Raw genomic sequence first — 16,082 nt, forward strand, 5'->3', positions numbered from 1 at the left:
TCCTAGCTAGCCCAGTGCTTTATTCAGTGTTTTATTTCTCTCTGTTGTAGTACTTCAGACACCTTTTACGAGGAGCAGAGTCACCAACACGCAATTCAAAGTTTAACAGGTATTTTTGTTTAATTTTTTTCTTTGTTTTCCAGTTGAGAGCTTCAGTTTATTAAACCAGGAGTTTTGCTGCTGATTAATATTAATTTATGTAAATTTTTAGTGGTATTATGTGTGTGCTTATGTCCCCCAGCTATCCTCATTCATTGTAGAAATGTAGTGTCAGAAGCCTTGTTTCTGGGTTTGGGATGTATAATTGCTTACCAACTTCAGGCTCAGCCTGTAGAGAAGAGTAAGCGGCTGTTCTGGTGTGAATGGGATTCCTTCTACTGTGGTGCTGGAGCTCTTCTTTTCTTGTATTTTCCGCTGTTCTGGATAGCTCAGTCATGGAAAAGCCCAGTTCAAAATTAATTTTACACTTTAATCAAAGGAAGGAAACATTCAATAAGACATTTTATAATTTGGATTGGGTTTCTTTTGGGGATGAAATAAGATCCACAGTGCTGTAGAAAACGCTTGTTTTTATATTAGATTACCTCCTATGGGAATCATAGCAAATTTTTTAACAACTTCTACACAGACATACCTAGCAACAGCGCTCTTGACTCACAGAATGAGTCAATCACTATGAATCCTATATAACATGAGATCCCTTTCTTCTCTCCTAACGTTCCATTTTTCCCTTGATCTGTGACATCTATTTGTAGTCTTTGTAATCTCATGAGGCCAAGATTCAGGCTTAAAAGTAGTGTCTTCTCAGACTGGTGGTGACAAACTTGTGTTGACTAGTGAAGAAGCATACAAGACAACTTGTCCAAATCGTGTTTGTCCCCAGCATTATATTTCATTAGGATTATTGACATTAAACCACACTCCAGCTTTTTTCTTGGATATGACTACATGGTTTCATTCAGACCTAAAAATCTGCCCTCTGGTATCTTTTCCGAAGTGATCCATCTCAAGAATGAAAGTATCCTGTCACACATGTCCTAAATCTAGTCAAATTAAGGAAGTATTTAGGCTATCTTCTTGGTGCTTTGCTTTCCAATACAGAAAGAACGAAGTTACAGAGGATAAATCTCTGGCTACAAAATAACCAAATTATTCTGTTTGGGGAAGGGCTGTCACACTTCTTGGAGTTCAAGCAGCATTACTGATAGTAAATCTGGTTCACCTTTTAGAATGATTTGAGTGCCCTGAGTAAATACTATGGTTTATGGTATGAGATACTGTTTGTTCCTGAAATGATGCTTAAGTGAATATTCCCATGAAACAAAGATCCTATCTGAAAGTTGTTTGCTCATTGCTTTGGATTTTCCCTCTGCAGAGTCTGCTATGAATAGTCACTGCCAGAAGAAGTAGAGATTACTTGTGGAATTACTCCAAATGTTATTCATGTGCATCATGCTTTTTCTTCCCTCTTCTACCTTTAGTCCCAGTTGAGAGAAATTACAAAGTGATGAGTTTTGTTTCCTGCATCTTTGATTTGAAGTTTTGCAAGAGCCACTTTGCATGTATTGCATTGATACGGTCGGCTAAAAAGTCTGAGATCAAGTAGTACATCTAAAATCCCAGAGGAATGAATATGTGGGCAATCTGTTGAAAGATTTCAGTTATCAAAAGACAAGGAAGTTATTATTAAACAGCAATTTCTAGAGAGTAAAGTGGGAAGGTAGGAAGAGGAGATGATCAGTGCATAACTTCTGTTTTTAATCACTTTTTTAACTGCACGAAGCAACCATAACTTGTACAGACATAAATAATGTCCAATGAAAACTTCTAAGTTCATAAATGAGAAGTCACAAATATTTCTGGATTGTAAAGAATTCATGCAGGATATCTTGATGACTAGCAGTTCAACTCTGTCATTGGTATTTTCCACCTACTAGTTAGTGTATGTGGCCATGCTTCCCAGGCTTCTGGGTAGATATAAACCTGCTTTGGTTTTCTGCACACACCTGGAACATACAGAAGAATTGAATAAAATAGTTCAGTTGGATTTTCAATGATCATCTAATTCAACTGCCTGATCTCTTCAGGGCTAACCAGTGTTAATGAGGGCACTGTCCAAACGTCTTGAACACTGACTGGTATAGGGGGGGCATTTGATACCTCTCAGGAAAGCCCATCCCAGTGTTTGACCACACTCACAATAAATATGTTTCTCCTTATATGTAGTCTGAGAAAAAGCATCCCAACTTCTCATCACGGGGTGAGCAGTGAAATTAAAACCTTTTTCAAATGTAGGCCCTAGTAGAAGATGTAAAAATTTTGAGGAGTGATTAGGAATAAAACCTGCAGAATTAAGCAGCTGTATATGTTATAATAGTTTCTCTTAGACATAATCCATTCCAGTTTGCTAGGATGTGTTTCCATATTTGCAGTTATCTTGCACTGTCTTTTATCATGGTGCTTTAGAAAGCAGTACCTATTGTAAAACAAAATCTGAAATTTGAGTATTTTAATCCCATAAACTATGATGTTCGTAAAATCATTGAATCATTAAGGTTGGGAAAGACCACTATAATCATAGAATTACCCAGGTTGGAAAAGACCTTGAAGATCATCAAGTCCAACCACAGCCTAACCATAGTACCCCAACTCTAAAAACCCTCTGCTAAATCATATCCCTGAGCACCACATCCAAACAGCTCTTAAACACAAACAGGGATGGCGATTCAACCACCTCCCCGGGGAGCCTATTCCAGTACTTAACTACCCTTTCTGTAAAGGGTGAGATCATCTAGTCTATGACTGGACTAAGATCATCTGGACTAAGATCATCTAGTCCAATCATTGACCCTACCCCACCATGCCCACTAACTGTGTTCCTCAGGGCCACATCTGCAAGTATTTTGAACACCTGTAGGTCTGGTGAATCCACCACCCCCATGAGTGAACTGATGCTCATTGCATCAGTTTGTCCAGAGTTTAGTAGCTCTTGTGAAATAAAAATGCAGCATGTGCAGTGACTGTATTTATGGTCAACCCGATTAAACATTTCAACAAGAATTAATGAGTTAATGGCTGAGGGATTGGTTCCACGTACCAAAAAAAAGGCCAAGTGAATTAGAGTCCTATGTGAATTTTTAATATCGATTACAGAAGAACTTTGATACCTGCCTGGCACTGCAATTAACTTCAACAATGAAAACCGGTGTAAGCAGCTACTGATTTAAAGAAAAATTCTTCTTTAAAATGAATCTTAAAGAAAATTCTAGTAACAGGGGTTTTAAATTTGAAGGTCATTGTGCTGATGAGGTATTCAAGCACTGTTCTCATTTCACTCTGTAAGGGTTTTAGGTCAGAAACTATTTACCGTAGTTGTATTTAATGTGTAGGGATGGTCCAAGTCTACTCAGTTTTGTTGGGGTAGGTCTGAGCTTTTTCGTTGTTGTTGTTTTCTTTTAACATTATTCTCACCTGGGCTCTGAGGTAATTTGTGTGCCTGTTGTTGCAGAAGTAGCCTGAGTTTGGATGACTTCCGGTAAGTCTATCTAACACTCAATGAATGTTGTGCATTAGTTACGTTGCGTCTTATCATGACTGCATCACACAGCCTTTATAACAGCAATTAATCATCCATTTCACTTTTCACAGTGTGCCTTCTTCAGACTAAGTGTTTGTCCCCATGTTTTCTTCGCCATCGTATAAAAAGTGCTTAATTACTAATTTTCACAAGTTTGCGGTACATTAATATTCATTGCTGTTAACTATTTGCTTATTGTTGTTAATTTTGGAACACATTTCATAACTTGATGTGTTTTCTGCCTGTGATTGCTGGCTCCTCTGAAGCTTTCTATAATTTCCTTTACTCCACATTTCCAGATCATGTTTGAGGTTTTATCCACTTAATGGCTTGTTTTGCCTGGCACAGCTGTGTTCAGTAGGACCATTGCCTGGCACTGCATGCTCACATAACGATTTTATAAGTATTATCATATTTAAAGTCAAGCACCATTCTCCAAATTAATCCTTTGTGCAGCCCTTCTTTTGGCTGCTGGAGGTCTGATTACAACATATCCTGTTTTTTCAGTAGTTTTCTTTATTCGTGCTCTAGGTTGTCTGTTGTCACTCGTTAATGCTTTAATTGCTGCTTGGTGATTTTTCTCATTATTTATGCTTCTTTTAATACATGCTATCCAAACTCAGTATCTTTTTATTTGGAGCTTTTTCTGGTATTTGTCAGCATGGACATTGGTATTTTATATATTACTCATGCTATTCATGAGGGAGCATTAGCAACTTCATTTTACAGATTAGGAATCAAGTTCATGGAAACTTTTAATCTTTTATGTGCCAGTTCAGTGCACAGAGTTACAATTTTCTGGCATGCTGGGCAATTAATAACATTTATAGCTTACTCTGATTTTAAAGTAGCTCTGTGCACTCAGTGTTTCTATTGATCAGATGTATGGATTTTAGTCAGCCAAAAAAAGAATATGGTACTCTGATTTCATATGCATGTAAGAATCCAGTTTGTCTGATAGCTGTGACTTGTCCGGTACTACCTGCCCCACAGAGCAGCATTCTTCACCTGCATAGCCCACACCGACCACTTTATATGGCAGATCCTGTGGGATAACGACTTTGCAGCCCTCCATCTTTAAAGAATGTTACAGTGCAGGATGGCAATAACGCAAACTTTGTTCTGCAGTTTCTAGCTCTGGAATGATTAGCGATAACAATTTTTAATGTTACACATGTGTGAATTCTGGAGCTTTTTAAAAAAAAATAAAAATAAAATCCAACCTGCTGTCATCACATCATTCATCAGGAATGTTGGAACTTACAGAATCTCCCACCCGGAGCCCTGCCAAGAAAGTAACTAGATTGATGGTCTAGCAGTGCTGTTATGTAGATCAGCACTAGAGGGAGTGGGATATTTTCCCAATTAAAGTTTTCTATGTTATGTGTTGACAGTAACAAATTGGCAAGTCTTGGTGGACTTCATTTCTGTTCCAAACTGGCCACTGACTCTCCTCTTTCTTCTTCCCTGCATTGAACCTATTCTAGCCCCGTTTCTTCCCTTTCACCTGCCCTGTGAATCCATGAATTTCCATCCTGACTTTTGGGTCTTTTATTAATTTTGCTAGCTTTAGAAGTTTGACCATCCTGTTATTTTCCTGTCTACTAACTTCCCTAGAATCTGTCCATGCTCATCTATCTTATTTGGCTTGTGCTTTCTTTAAGTATTTGGCCAAACCATTCCAGTGTTGTCACCATTCTTTGCTGTGTGTCTGTATAGCCTGTAAGTCACCAGTTTATTCTTAATTGGTACGTTTAACTGTGAAGACAATCCTATCCTTGTCCATCACCATATAACTGCTCCAGTGTAGTTCTTGCTTTGCACTCGTGAGGCACATGCTCTACCTGTGACAGGTGCAGCTGTATTCTGCCTACTGCTACATCATTATCAGTGAAAACAAACCTTCACCAATCTGAACTTCAGTGGTACTCTACCAAGTCAATGAACTGGTACAAAGCAATATTCGTAATCCTGACTACTGCAAAGTTTTGTGCAAGAATAAAAACGTCCTTGAAAGCTAAGCCAGGGCTCTAAAGGATTAGCCTTCTAGGAAAACTGTTTAACTTTGAATATGGTTTGTATTTTGCTGTCCTTGGGTTTAAGGTCTTGAACAAGATTCAGATCTCAAATGTGGAAAAAAAAGTTCAGTAACATGTAGAAGTTGTTTAAAATTGAGTCAGATTGTTCATGCATGTGTTTGTGCTGTGACCTTTGGTTAACAGAGGTGGGAAAGATAGCTGTTGTCTGTCTTTGTGTTGGAGCTGATAATAATGAAAGAACAGTGAATTATTTATGTGATTTTTGTCATGTACACAGTCTGGGTAAAATTATAAAATGGGAAGATAGTTTCTGTTAGTAACACACAGGTGCTTTGAGTCAGCAGTTGGTGATGTCGGCATGGTTTTAATGCTTTACCTGTGAACTGCTGAAAAGCAGCACTGATTTTCCTTTTTGTTTCTTTAGAGGAAAAAAAAAATATATATATATTTGGTCATGTAAAGTATTGTCTTTTGAATTTTAGTAATCTATAAAATTATTTTGAGTCCTTGATTCTGCAGTTCACTGTATTGTTTTTAAATTGCCTGTTAGTTGCCTGTACTGAACTGCTGTAAGTAGTTTCAGGTCGATTGATTCTATACTCAACGTTTTTCTTTCCAGAATTAGTCATGACTTGCTTCTTAAGGAGTAGCCTTTGGTGTCAGGTCTTGTAAGGGCATAAGAATGCTATAAAAACTGTTCTCGGTATGGAGTGCTGTTCATGCCCGGACTATCTTTCTGTAATGTTTCTTATTGGATGATTTATCATGAGTTCCTTTATTTCTTAAGAAGACTTCAGTTCTTCATCTTTCAGTCAGACTGCTTCTTCAAGCCAAGATTTTTCAGTTGCATCTGTTTTGTCTCATGCTCAGTCTTGTTCCTTGCTCGTTCTTTCTGTCTGTCCCTAAGGCTTAAAAGTCAAGATCTCACATGCTTGTAAAAATCTGGGATGTTTATGTAGAAAAGTGCATCTAACTACTCCATTTATAGTACTTGGCAACAGTGGATAAATGTTTAAATAAGAATACATGGAAAAGGACAGAGTTAGTGACCTTCTTGGTGTGCGTGCATGTACCAATACCAGTTTCTACTGTCAAAACAAAATTGTTTTATACAGTTAATTGTTTATTCTGTGGACTGCATTACTGTGATGTTGTTATTAGCATGTTAATGTTAAGCATATGACAAATCCAAATTACTTGCAAGTGTAACCAAGAAATTCTATTTTTTCCTACATGGATTTTAACTTAAGTGGATTTGTAGATATATATTGTAGATATATTGACTAGGTATGTTTTGCATTTTTCTCTTAATCTGCACATTATCTGCAATGGCCTGCTGAGCTGTTGTGTTGTACACCCTATAGTGTGAACTCTGGCTTCTCTAACCCTAGGACCACACAGAAAAGAGGAGAGTCATTTGGAATCAGCAGAATAGGCAACAAAATAAAAGGTGTATTCAAGAGTTCTGCAATGGAAGGAGCTATGCTGCCTAATTATAACTTAAACGACGGAGAAGATGACTTTGTAAGTAAAAGCTTTACATTTTTTTCTTTAGACCTTATGTTGTGTATTTTTTTCCCTTCACTTATTTGGCAATGTTAAGCTGTCTTACTTTGCTATGTTCCCTGTTTCACTTAATCAGAAGCCAGCAACTTAGCTGCACTTTTTCTGTAGTCATTCATAAGCCAAGGCTTCATCCCCAGTTATTGTACCTTTGAACTGATTTTTTAAGTAGAGTGAAATATTAAATGTAGTGTTGTCATTCACTTATGTAAGCAATGCATTTTTATTTAAAAACTGACATTTTCTAATTCTGCATGATAATAAGATGGTATTCAAGGGATGTGATTTTTTCACTCTGAAGTTTGCCACAAGACCATAAATGCTTACGTTACTGGAGAAATTGCTATGAAGCTGGACTGTGATGTGTTGTTTTATGGTCATGAACTAGTAGCCCTTTCTCATTTGTCTTGTGTGCATCTCTTGGCTAATGTTTTCTTTCATGCTAAACAGCAATGAATAGAGCCAGTGGTGGAAATATTGCTTGGGACATTGGTTCCTGACACATAGCTAGGGAACAAATAGAAAGTTTGTTTTGTTTTGTTTTCAAAAACGCGGGAGGATTGGTCAGCCATTGATAGCCATAGTTTTTTACAGTGTGTCTATCCATACAATCCTTCATACCTTTTCTGCACAAAATAAGACCTGTAAGCATTTATTACCTTTATAAACTGCTAGTTAATTTTCCACAGCAAAAGGGCAAGTGTAAATACAAACAAACACTATTCACCTTGCTTTGAGTTTCTTTCAGAATAAAATGTGAAAGAATCAGCAACTTAGAACTCCAAATAGTTGTTGTTTTTGTTTTTTTTTCCTTTAAATGGAACATTTTCTATGGTCTGAATCTTCATATAGATCATGTCTTTAAACTGTTGCTATTAATTTACTGGGCAGTTAAGTTCTTGTTGATGTCACTTCTCTGCTCTCTCTTTGGAGGCCAGATTATTATGAAAATGTGTTTATTTTCTAACATTGTTTTTGTGGTTTAACCCAGGAAGCAGCTAAGCGCAGCTTTTCATTTACTCCCGGTGGGATGAGAGAGAAAATGGGAGGTGGGAGGTTGTGGTGGAACTCATGGTTGAGATAAACTATTTTCTGAGGCAGAAAAGAGAGCAAGAAATAACAGCAATGATAATATGTGTGTGTATATTTACAACACAAGTGTTGCACAATGTAATTACTCACTAACGATGAGCATGAATGATGCTCAGCCATTCCCTGAGCAGTAGTTACCCCTAGCAGCCAACTCCCCAGTTTTCAGGCTTTTTTATGTGATGTGAAAATGTTGGTGTATTGTCAACATTGTTTTTCGTTTGAAGCCAAAATGTAGCATCATTCCAGACACCATGAAGGTAATCAGCTGTCCCAGCTGAAACCAGGACGATCACTTCCATAGACTCTACTAGCTAAAGGATGTGGAAGTATAATTCCTGTGTGGTAGGCGGGAATTAATAGTTGAAGTATAGTTGAAATATAGTTGAAGCAATTGCACAAGAAAAGGAACATGGTTTTGTTTTGATTTAGCAGAGGGTTGTTAGAATTAGGGCACTATGGTTAGGCTGTGGTTGGACTTGATGATCTTTGAGGTCTTTTCCAACCTGGGTAATTCTATGATTCTATGATTGTATCAGAGGACAAGAAGTTAACTTGTGAAAACTCCTGAATTCAGTGAGAGGCAGACTATGTGGAGACAGCCTTAGCGAGGTAAGTTTTCAGGATGACCGAATGGTTTTATCTTTGGCAAGAATAGAGAGTTTTAAGTGCAGCATTATCTCAGATTCCTTTATTCAGGAGAAAGGAGGATTCAACGCTTAGTGAAAACACTTGAGACAAACCTCAGGAAATACCTCAGTCCTTTCGTTTGTAAGTGTGAATGGGAAGAAGAATAGGGAAAGAAAGCATTAAACTGTTGCAAGGTTACTGTGCTTCCAGCATGCTGGACAGACCTGTGGCTTCATTTCCTGAGTGAATACTGAGTATAAACAATTCAGCAGCTTAATACAAGTTTAATAATGTTATAGTAAGAGCTGAGGTGCAGTTTCCTAGCAGGCATCACAGAGTCAGAGGAAGAGCTGTCCCATTCTAAACATGATCTGGCAGTGCTTAAAACAGCACAATTGTATGGTAGTGGCAGTGCAGAGCACAGACTTAGCAACTTCTGATTAATATACACATAAGAGAAACAAAAGTTATTTCCTCCCACTGAGTTTGCTCTCTACTTAGTATTTAAATGATCGGTGATAACATAAGCCAGGTGGATTCAAAGTTAATAAAGAATAATAGTGAAATGGTGTTTTGAGCATTGTCATGTCCTGACAAAAACTGAAATGTCTGGAGCTTTTTGTTTTTATCCCATTTTGTTTTGGTTTGTTTTTTTTTTTTTTTTTATGTTGACAAAATTATGTTGATTACAGTTGAAAGCCTGTAAGAGAAAATCATGTAGTGTAAGGAAACCACATACAGATAGAAATGAATTAGCAGATTTCTGAGGCTCTGCAAATTTGGAAGCTGCTAATACGGTAAGGCAGCCTTAATCTCTGTAAGGTAAATTTAAATACAGCAAATGATGTTGTACACTTTATAGCATGGGTATAGCAAGAAGACTGGTAAACTTGGATTTGTGGCTTTGTTGGATAAAGGAAATGGAAAGAGACTAAGAGACTGAGGTAATGATAATTACTGTAGGTTGGTAGTATGATTAGAAAGGATCAAAAACCCCAGAAATTCATGCTTCCTTGCTTTCAGTTAATGTAATTACAGTGAGTTGCTGTAGTGGAAATGCGTAGGAAATTGCATAATGTCGGCGCCAAAATCAGGGTAGTAGTCAGGTGAGTAATCTGGTGGAGACAGCAGTTTCACAAACTAATGATAGAGTGCAACCTTGGCTGTGGCTGGGGGCAGTGCTGGGAGAGCTGCAGCCCATTGGAAGCCCATGTGGGACCAGCTGGGGAGCGCCAGCATCCCATTGGAGAGACTAGGTCCTGCAGCAGAAAGTGAGTGGGTGGGGAGAAAGTGGTTTTAGTTTCTCAATGTGTGTGTCTGTTAGCAAAGGACAATAAATGACGTTAATTTTACTGATGCTGAGTGTACTCTGGCTGTTCTCATCTCAACCCACAAGGTTTTTTCAACATGTTTCCCCCCAGCCTTTTGAGCAGGAATGAGAAAGCGGCATGGTGGAGTTTAGCTACCAATATCTGTGTGAAAACACTTGTGCTTGTGGTGCAATTGAGTCATGGCCATGTGAATATTGTAGTGCAGACACGGACAGAATGCATTGGTTCACGTGCAGGGAGCCAGATCTGCAGTATGGATCCCAATATATTCCCAGTATCCCAATACAGGCAAAACTTCCTCAGCCACCTTGGCTGTGCCTCTGGGAGGAATTAAGCTGTAAACTGTGAAGCTAGGGGACTTTGTATCTGAAAGTTGGATTCATGCTTCTCTATTTGCTTTAGATTCACGTCATAATTTCTTGCATTATAATTTTCTTTATTAACTTTAACAAAGGCAGTGCTCCCAATTCCCAGCCCAGCCCTGTGCTACCTTCTTGCAGATACTGTGTCCTTATTTGTAAAACTAACTCATTGTTTGGATAAATACCTTTTCAAGGATACTTGCTGAAGCTTGGATTTTTCTAATGAGATATTTAAGATAATCTATATGTTTATGGTCCTGAATAAATTGTGGTACCAAGGCACATGTGCTATATGTTGAAAGGTTGATAGATTGCTTGTGGGTGGTTTTTCTGTCTGTAAAGAGCAGTGTTAGTGTGGTGTTGGGGGTCACCATTTCATTTTGGAAGGATTTCTTCAGCATTTGCATGGCATTAGTGTCAAGTTCTGTTTGCATATGGAGGAAACAGCTTTACATTTTGTGGCGTGAAGTCTAAACCTGTGACACTTCAGCACTGGAGCTGCCCTACACACAGCCAGCAATGGTTGTATCTCTGTTGCTCCCTGGTTCATCTGTTTTGGGGACTGTGATATTGAAGCTGGAACTCGTGGGAAATGCAGTGATACTGATGGTGGCTTTGCTTAAAACTAGTTCTGAGTTGTGAAAGTAAGTAATTCCCAGTCTTGACTACATTGCACCATGCAGACTAAATCAAGTTAATGGCTCTGCTGCATGCTCCAGTGCACTGTGCTTTGGGAGTGAGAAACCTGATAGTTTGGTGCACTACTGGCTTCTGTCTCTCATTGTGTTTGGATAACTTTATGGTCTGACCTAATAAACTCAAGTCTTCAGTTTGGTTCCCAATATGCCAGGAAATGCACTGCATCTGTGCTGGATGCTGCCAGGTTCCAGTAGCACTCAGATGGTCTGTATCTAAGGCGTTCTTCCAGCTGTGTTCCTTCCAGTGTGCTTCTCTTATCTGTCTCTTTTCCTTTGAAATATCAGATGTGAAACTTGATAATGCTATAAAAGCTCTTAGTTCTCATTAAAATACACTAACTTAAAAGCAATCTACAGCCAATCTAAAAATTAAAAGTCTTCTGAAAACTAATGATGTGAGGGTTTTTTGTTTTGTTTTTTTTTAATTTTCTGAAGTGATCATGAGCACAGATCTAGACCTGATAGCTTCATTAACGCATATGCTTTGCAGTAGTAGACCGAGCCAATTAAAACTGAACTCTCTGGAATGTTTGAATCTTTACAGATTGAAGAAGGTGTGATGGTGATGGAAGATGATTCTCCTGAGGAGGCTGTTAGTACCCCAAACACACCCCGCAACCTTTCTGCATGGAAAATCAGCATCCCATACGTAGATTTTTTTGATGACCCCTCCTTGGAGAGAAAAGACAGAAAAGAGAGAATTCCAGTGTTCTGCATTGATGTGGAGAGAAATGATAGAAGGGCAGGTATGGAATGCTGTGGATAATTAAAAGGTCTTTTAACTCAGAATGCTCTGATGTGCCTTATTGTCATGACTTCATCATTTTAATTACTGCAATACGGTAGCCTAGTATTATTGCAGTCTCTCCTACAATAATCTAACATACACCTGCTGTTGCATAATTCATTTTCCAAGTGGCATAAAACCTGGCTTATCTTTACTGCTGTGCTTTTTTTTTTTTTCCAGTTGGGCATGAACCTGAGCACTGGTCAGTCTACAGGAGGTATCTGGAATTTTATGTGCTTGAGTCAAAGCTAACAGAATTTCATGGTATGTTCTCCATCACCTTGGAAGCTCACTTTTCTACTACTGCGAATGTTATCCAGTATCAAGCTGGAATTTAAAATAAGGAAAGCAATGTTTGTTCTGTTACGGGAGTAATTTAATCTGCTCAATATCTTTGCTAGGCACTTTTCCTGATGCTCAGCTTCCCTCAAAGAGAATCATTGGTCCCAAGAACTACGAGTTCTTAAAATCCAAAAGGGAGGAGTTTCAGGAGTATCTGCAGGTATCAGTCTTGTAGAGTAGAGAATATTCCACAGCTAATTATTTAAGACTAACAAATGAGTATCTGCTATTTCTTTTTTTTGTTGTTGTTTCTAATTCATGGGTTATTAAAAGGGTTCAATGGGACAAATTAAACCTTAACTAACAAGTTTCACATGACTGAAAAGTACTTTGGAAATGACAATATCTATGGTAATGTAACACTCCTTGGGTGTGTGTATGTGTATGTACATATACATATAGCTGTAGATAAACTGATTTTTTTAAAGATTAATTTTAACTACTTTTTTCTTTCCTTCCATTTCAAAGAAACTTCTGCAACATCCAGAACTAAGTAACAGCCAACTGTTAGCTGACTTCCTGTCTCCTAATGGAGGAGAGACTCAGTTTCTTGATAAAATGTTGCCTGATGTGAATCTTGGTATGTAATACGCAGTTTGTGCTGGCAATTACTAAGACCATATGTACTGTGATTAAATGATAGTGGTAATGAATAGATAGGCTTGTGTAAGGATATGGATATGGGAAAGAACAGCTATGCTCCTTCACACCTCTTACCACTCACAAAATAAGGTGTGCTAAGTACATTTAGTAGTACAATAAGATTTGTGGCATCGTCCCAGGTCAAATCTAGACAAGCCAGACATTGCTTATAGATATGATGGTATAAGCTGTTTCTTAATAAAATTGACTTTTCAGTATTTAGTGGATAAAAATATTTTTATTTTAATCAGTAAAGTACAATATTAGATATTTTTAGTGTTGGTGGGTGTCCTCTTTTAATCTGAGCAGCTGAAAAATATTTTAGTCAGGGGCATGTGATGTAGGCAGGCCAAATGGAAACTGAGGTAGAGAATTTCTATAATGATAATGGATCTATGATAATGAATCTAAGAAATAGATACTGCCTAATATCATCTGTTAAACTACTAAGAAGCAGTTTGCAGTGTGACTTCACAGCTTGACCATAAATGTAGCTTCCTCGTAACAGTGTGCCAGAGCTGCTAGGTCCTACTTTGTGGCTGCTCTGTCTTCACATAACTCTAACACTTATAGTTCTGGCATCAGCATACATACCAGGAGAGCTGTATCTGAACTGTACCATTGCATTTCTCCTTCTCCCTCTTGTTACATGAACCTACTGGGGTCGCTGTGCTCTTAGCAAGTTACCAAAATGTGGAATCAGTTTTGATGGTCATCTTCCAGTTAAAGGGTTTTACTTAGTTTTAGACAAAGGAAAAAAATAAAAAATAAACCCTCTTCCCTCTAGATGAATCTGTGTCATTCAGACAAGCTTGGCTCATTTACTTCAGGGCATCTCGCACGTGAGAATATGTGTTCCTCCCATAAATGTCCCATTTTAACAACATGTGGCATTTCATTAGGGCTTTTAGTGAGAGTTAGTAACATTCTCATTTGACGCTTGCACATATTTTCCAATGTAAGTTCCAAAATTAACAGTATGTAGATAAGCGGTATGTTCAGAGCAGTATTTTTCCTAAAATAAAACCACTTTTTTTGGCATTCAAAGTTACTATGCTGTATCCTTATAGCCTTATCAGGAGAGAGAGCGCTTCTTGAGATCACAGCTGTAGCCTATCCAATTTGCAAACCATTGCTCACTGGTACATTCAAGGCTGTAGCTTTTCAGAATCTCTCCAGATAAGCCAATCTTTACAGGGCAAGCGGAGAATTTCAGTTTTTATGACTTTTTTTGTGGTAAACAATTATGAAGGATTAAGAACTTAGACATTAGAAACTGTAATTGCTTTTTAAAGCAATCAGAGAATCATCTTGATATTTTTGTGTTCAAGTATTTTATCTTGGAGAGTACTGAGCACTAAGTTATAAACTGGATATGTGGAAGACTTTTTCATAGTTTTTTCTATCAACTTTTATAACAATAGCATTTTAAAATGAAATGCTAGATACTGATTGGCTGAGAAAAATCTCTTGTTGCACCTTACTCATTACTTGTTATCTGTTGCTTGTAGGAAGTCTTAATAAATACTTTAAAATGTGATATATCAAGATGCTGCAAAGAGCTTGTGGTCAGAATGGGCACCATAAGGAATGGAAAAATTGGAGAGGGGAAAAGAGTTTTGCTGTGGTATGTTTAAGATCAAGCACTGACTTCTTTTTTGTTTAATTCTTCCTAATTACAGGTAAGATTATAAAATCCGTTCCAGGAAAGCTGATGAAAGAGGTAAGTCATCCAGATTGCCAGCCTTTTAATTTCAGTTACTAACTTTAGCAGCCCACTAATGTATAGGCTAGTGGAAAACTCGTTTGGAAACTCAGGTTTTGTCGTGGCTTTTTTGCTTGTTTTTGTTTGTTTGTTTTCCTCCCCTTCTATAATTATGCAAGTGACAGGCCACTCGTATCCTGTTTCAGAAAGGCCAGCATTTGGAGCCATTCATCATGAACTTTATCAACTCCTGTGAATCTCCCAAGCCCAAACCAAGCAGGCCTGAGCTTACAATTCTTAGTCCCACTTCTGAGAACAACAAGAAGGTACAGTAAGCAATCTTCCTTCTCCCTTGTACAGTGGTGGGGAAAAGCAATCATGCTCTGAAAATGCAAAGCCAAAAAATCATAAATAAAACAGCATATATTTCTTGTGTTGTTTTTTTCCCACAAGAAAGATCTTTCACTCTATCATCTGTGTGTCACAGTGCAAATTAATTCTGTTTGGATTTTTTCTCGTTTTGTTGTTTTGTTTTTCAGTTTTTCTTTTTAAGTCCTTACTGGATTTGGAGATGAGAATATGAAGAGCCTGAGAAGTTCTGAGAGGATAAGAGCTGAAAGCTTAGGTGTAAAGAGGGGAATATTTTAATGCTGTAAGGCAGCTTCTTTTTAAAGTGAAGAGCTAGAGTGTTTGGGAAGAGTGGTTTGTTGAAGTGCTACAAGCCAGAATTGTCACAGTGCTGATACTTGTTATCTGTCTTTAGAATGTTTGTGTGCAGTACCTTAACGTCTAGTATACAATATGGCTCCTATCTGTTAGTTGCTCTCTCTGACATCAACAAATCTAAAGCCTAATGCTTCCATTCAACCTAGGTTATATTTATGATGCTTACTGGTGATTGGCCTTTTGATTTCACAGAATCACAGAATCACAGAATGACCCGGGTTGGAAGGGACCTCAAGGATCATGTAGTTCCAACCCCCCTGCCTAGTTGATTTCCCTCAGTATGGCAGTTTTTATAGTATTATGACATTAGAGAACTTGCTACTACAGTTTCTGTACTGACTAAGTACAATAGAGCTAGCCCCAGCTCCCAGTTCCTTCTCACTGTCTGTTGTGGGGGTTTTCTGTTCCTTTAAGTGACTTTATTGTAGTTGTCTGTAGAACTAATTGCTTAGTCATGTAGCAGCTATTTCAGAGTTTTCTTCTTTCCCTAGAAGAAACCTGTTTTGTTTTGGGAGCCACTTGATGTCCGTATGTAAAGCTTCAGACATTAATTCATCAACTGCAGAGCCACAGTTATTATCTAATTGTAGG

At 37.9% G+C, this 16,082-nt stretch overlaps 1 protein-coding gene across 4 annotated transcripts in view; it reads left to right on the plus strand.

Annotated features, from left to right (window-relative positions):
• Positions 1-16,082, plus strand: part of SNX14 (sorting nexin 14) — a 45,534-nt gene that overhangs the window by 20,232 nt on the left and 9,220 nt on the right. For 2 of the 4 annotated variants that reach the window (XM_015858888.2, XM_015858883.2), the window contains exons 15-23: positions 51-109; positions 3,509-3,535; positions 7,008-7,140; positions 11,834-12,035; positions 12,257-12,340; positions 12,478-12,578; positions 12,887-12,998; positions 14,743-14,783; positions 14,972-15,091. In XM_015858888.2, coding sequence (XP_015714374.1) covers positions 51-109; positions 3,509-3,535; positions 7,008-7,140; positions 11,834-12,035; positions 12,257-12,340; positions 12,478-12,578; positions 12,887-12,998; positions 14,743-14,783; positions 14,972-15,091 — 879 coding nt within the window. The remainder of the gene's footprint in view (positions 1-50; positions 110-3,508; positions 3,536-7,007; positions 7,141-11,833; positions 12,036-12,256; positions 12,341-12,477; positions 12,579-12,886; positions 12,999-14,742; positions 14,784-14,971; positions 15,092-16,082) is intronic. The other 2 variants (XM_015858886.2, XM_015858887.2) reach the window with 2 other exon arrangements.

This window comes from Coturnix japonica, chromosome 3 (assembly GCF_001577835.2).
Source record: "Coturnix japonica isolate 7356 chromosome 3, Coturnix japonica 2.1, whole genome shotgun sequence".
Taxonomy (NCBI): domain Eukaryota; kingdom Metazoa; phylum Chordata; class Aves; order Galliformes; family Phasianidae; genus Coturnix; species Coturnix japonica.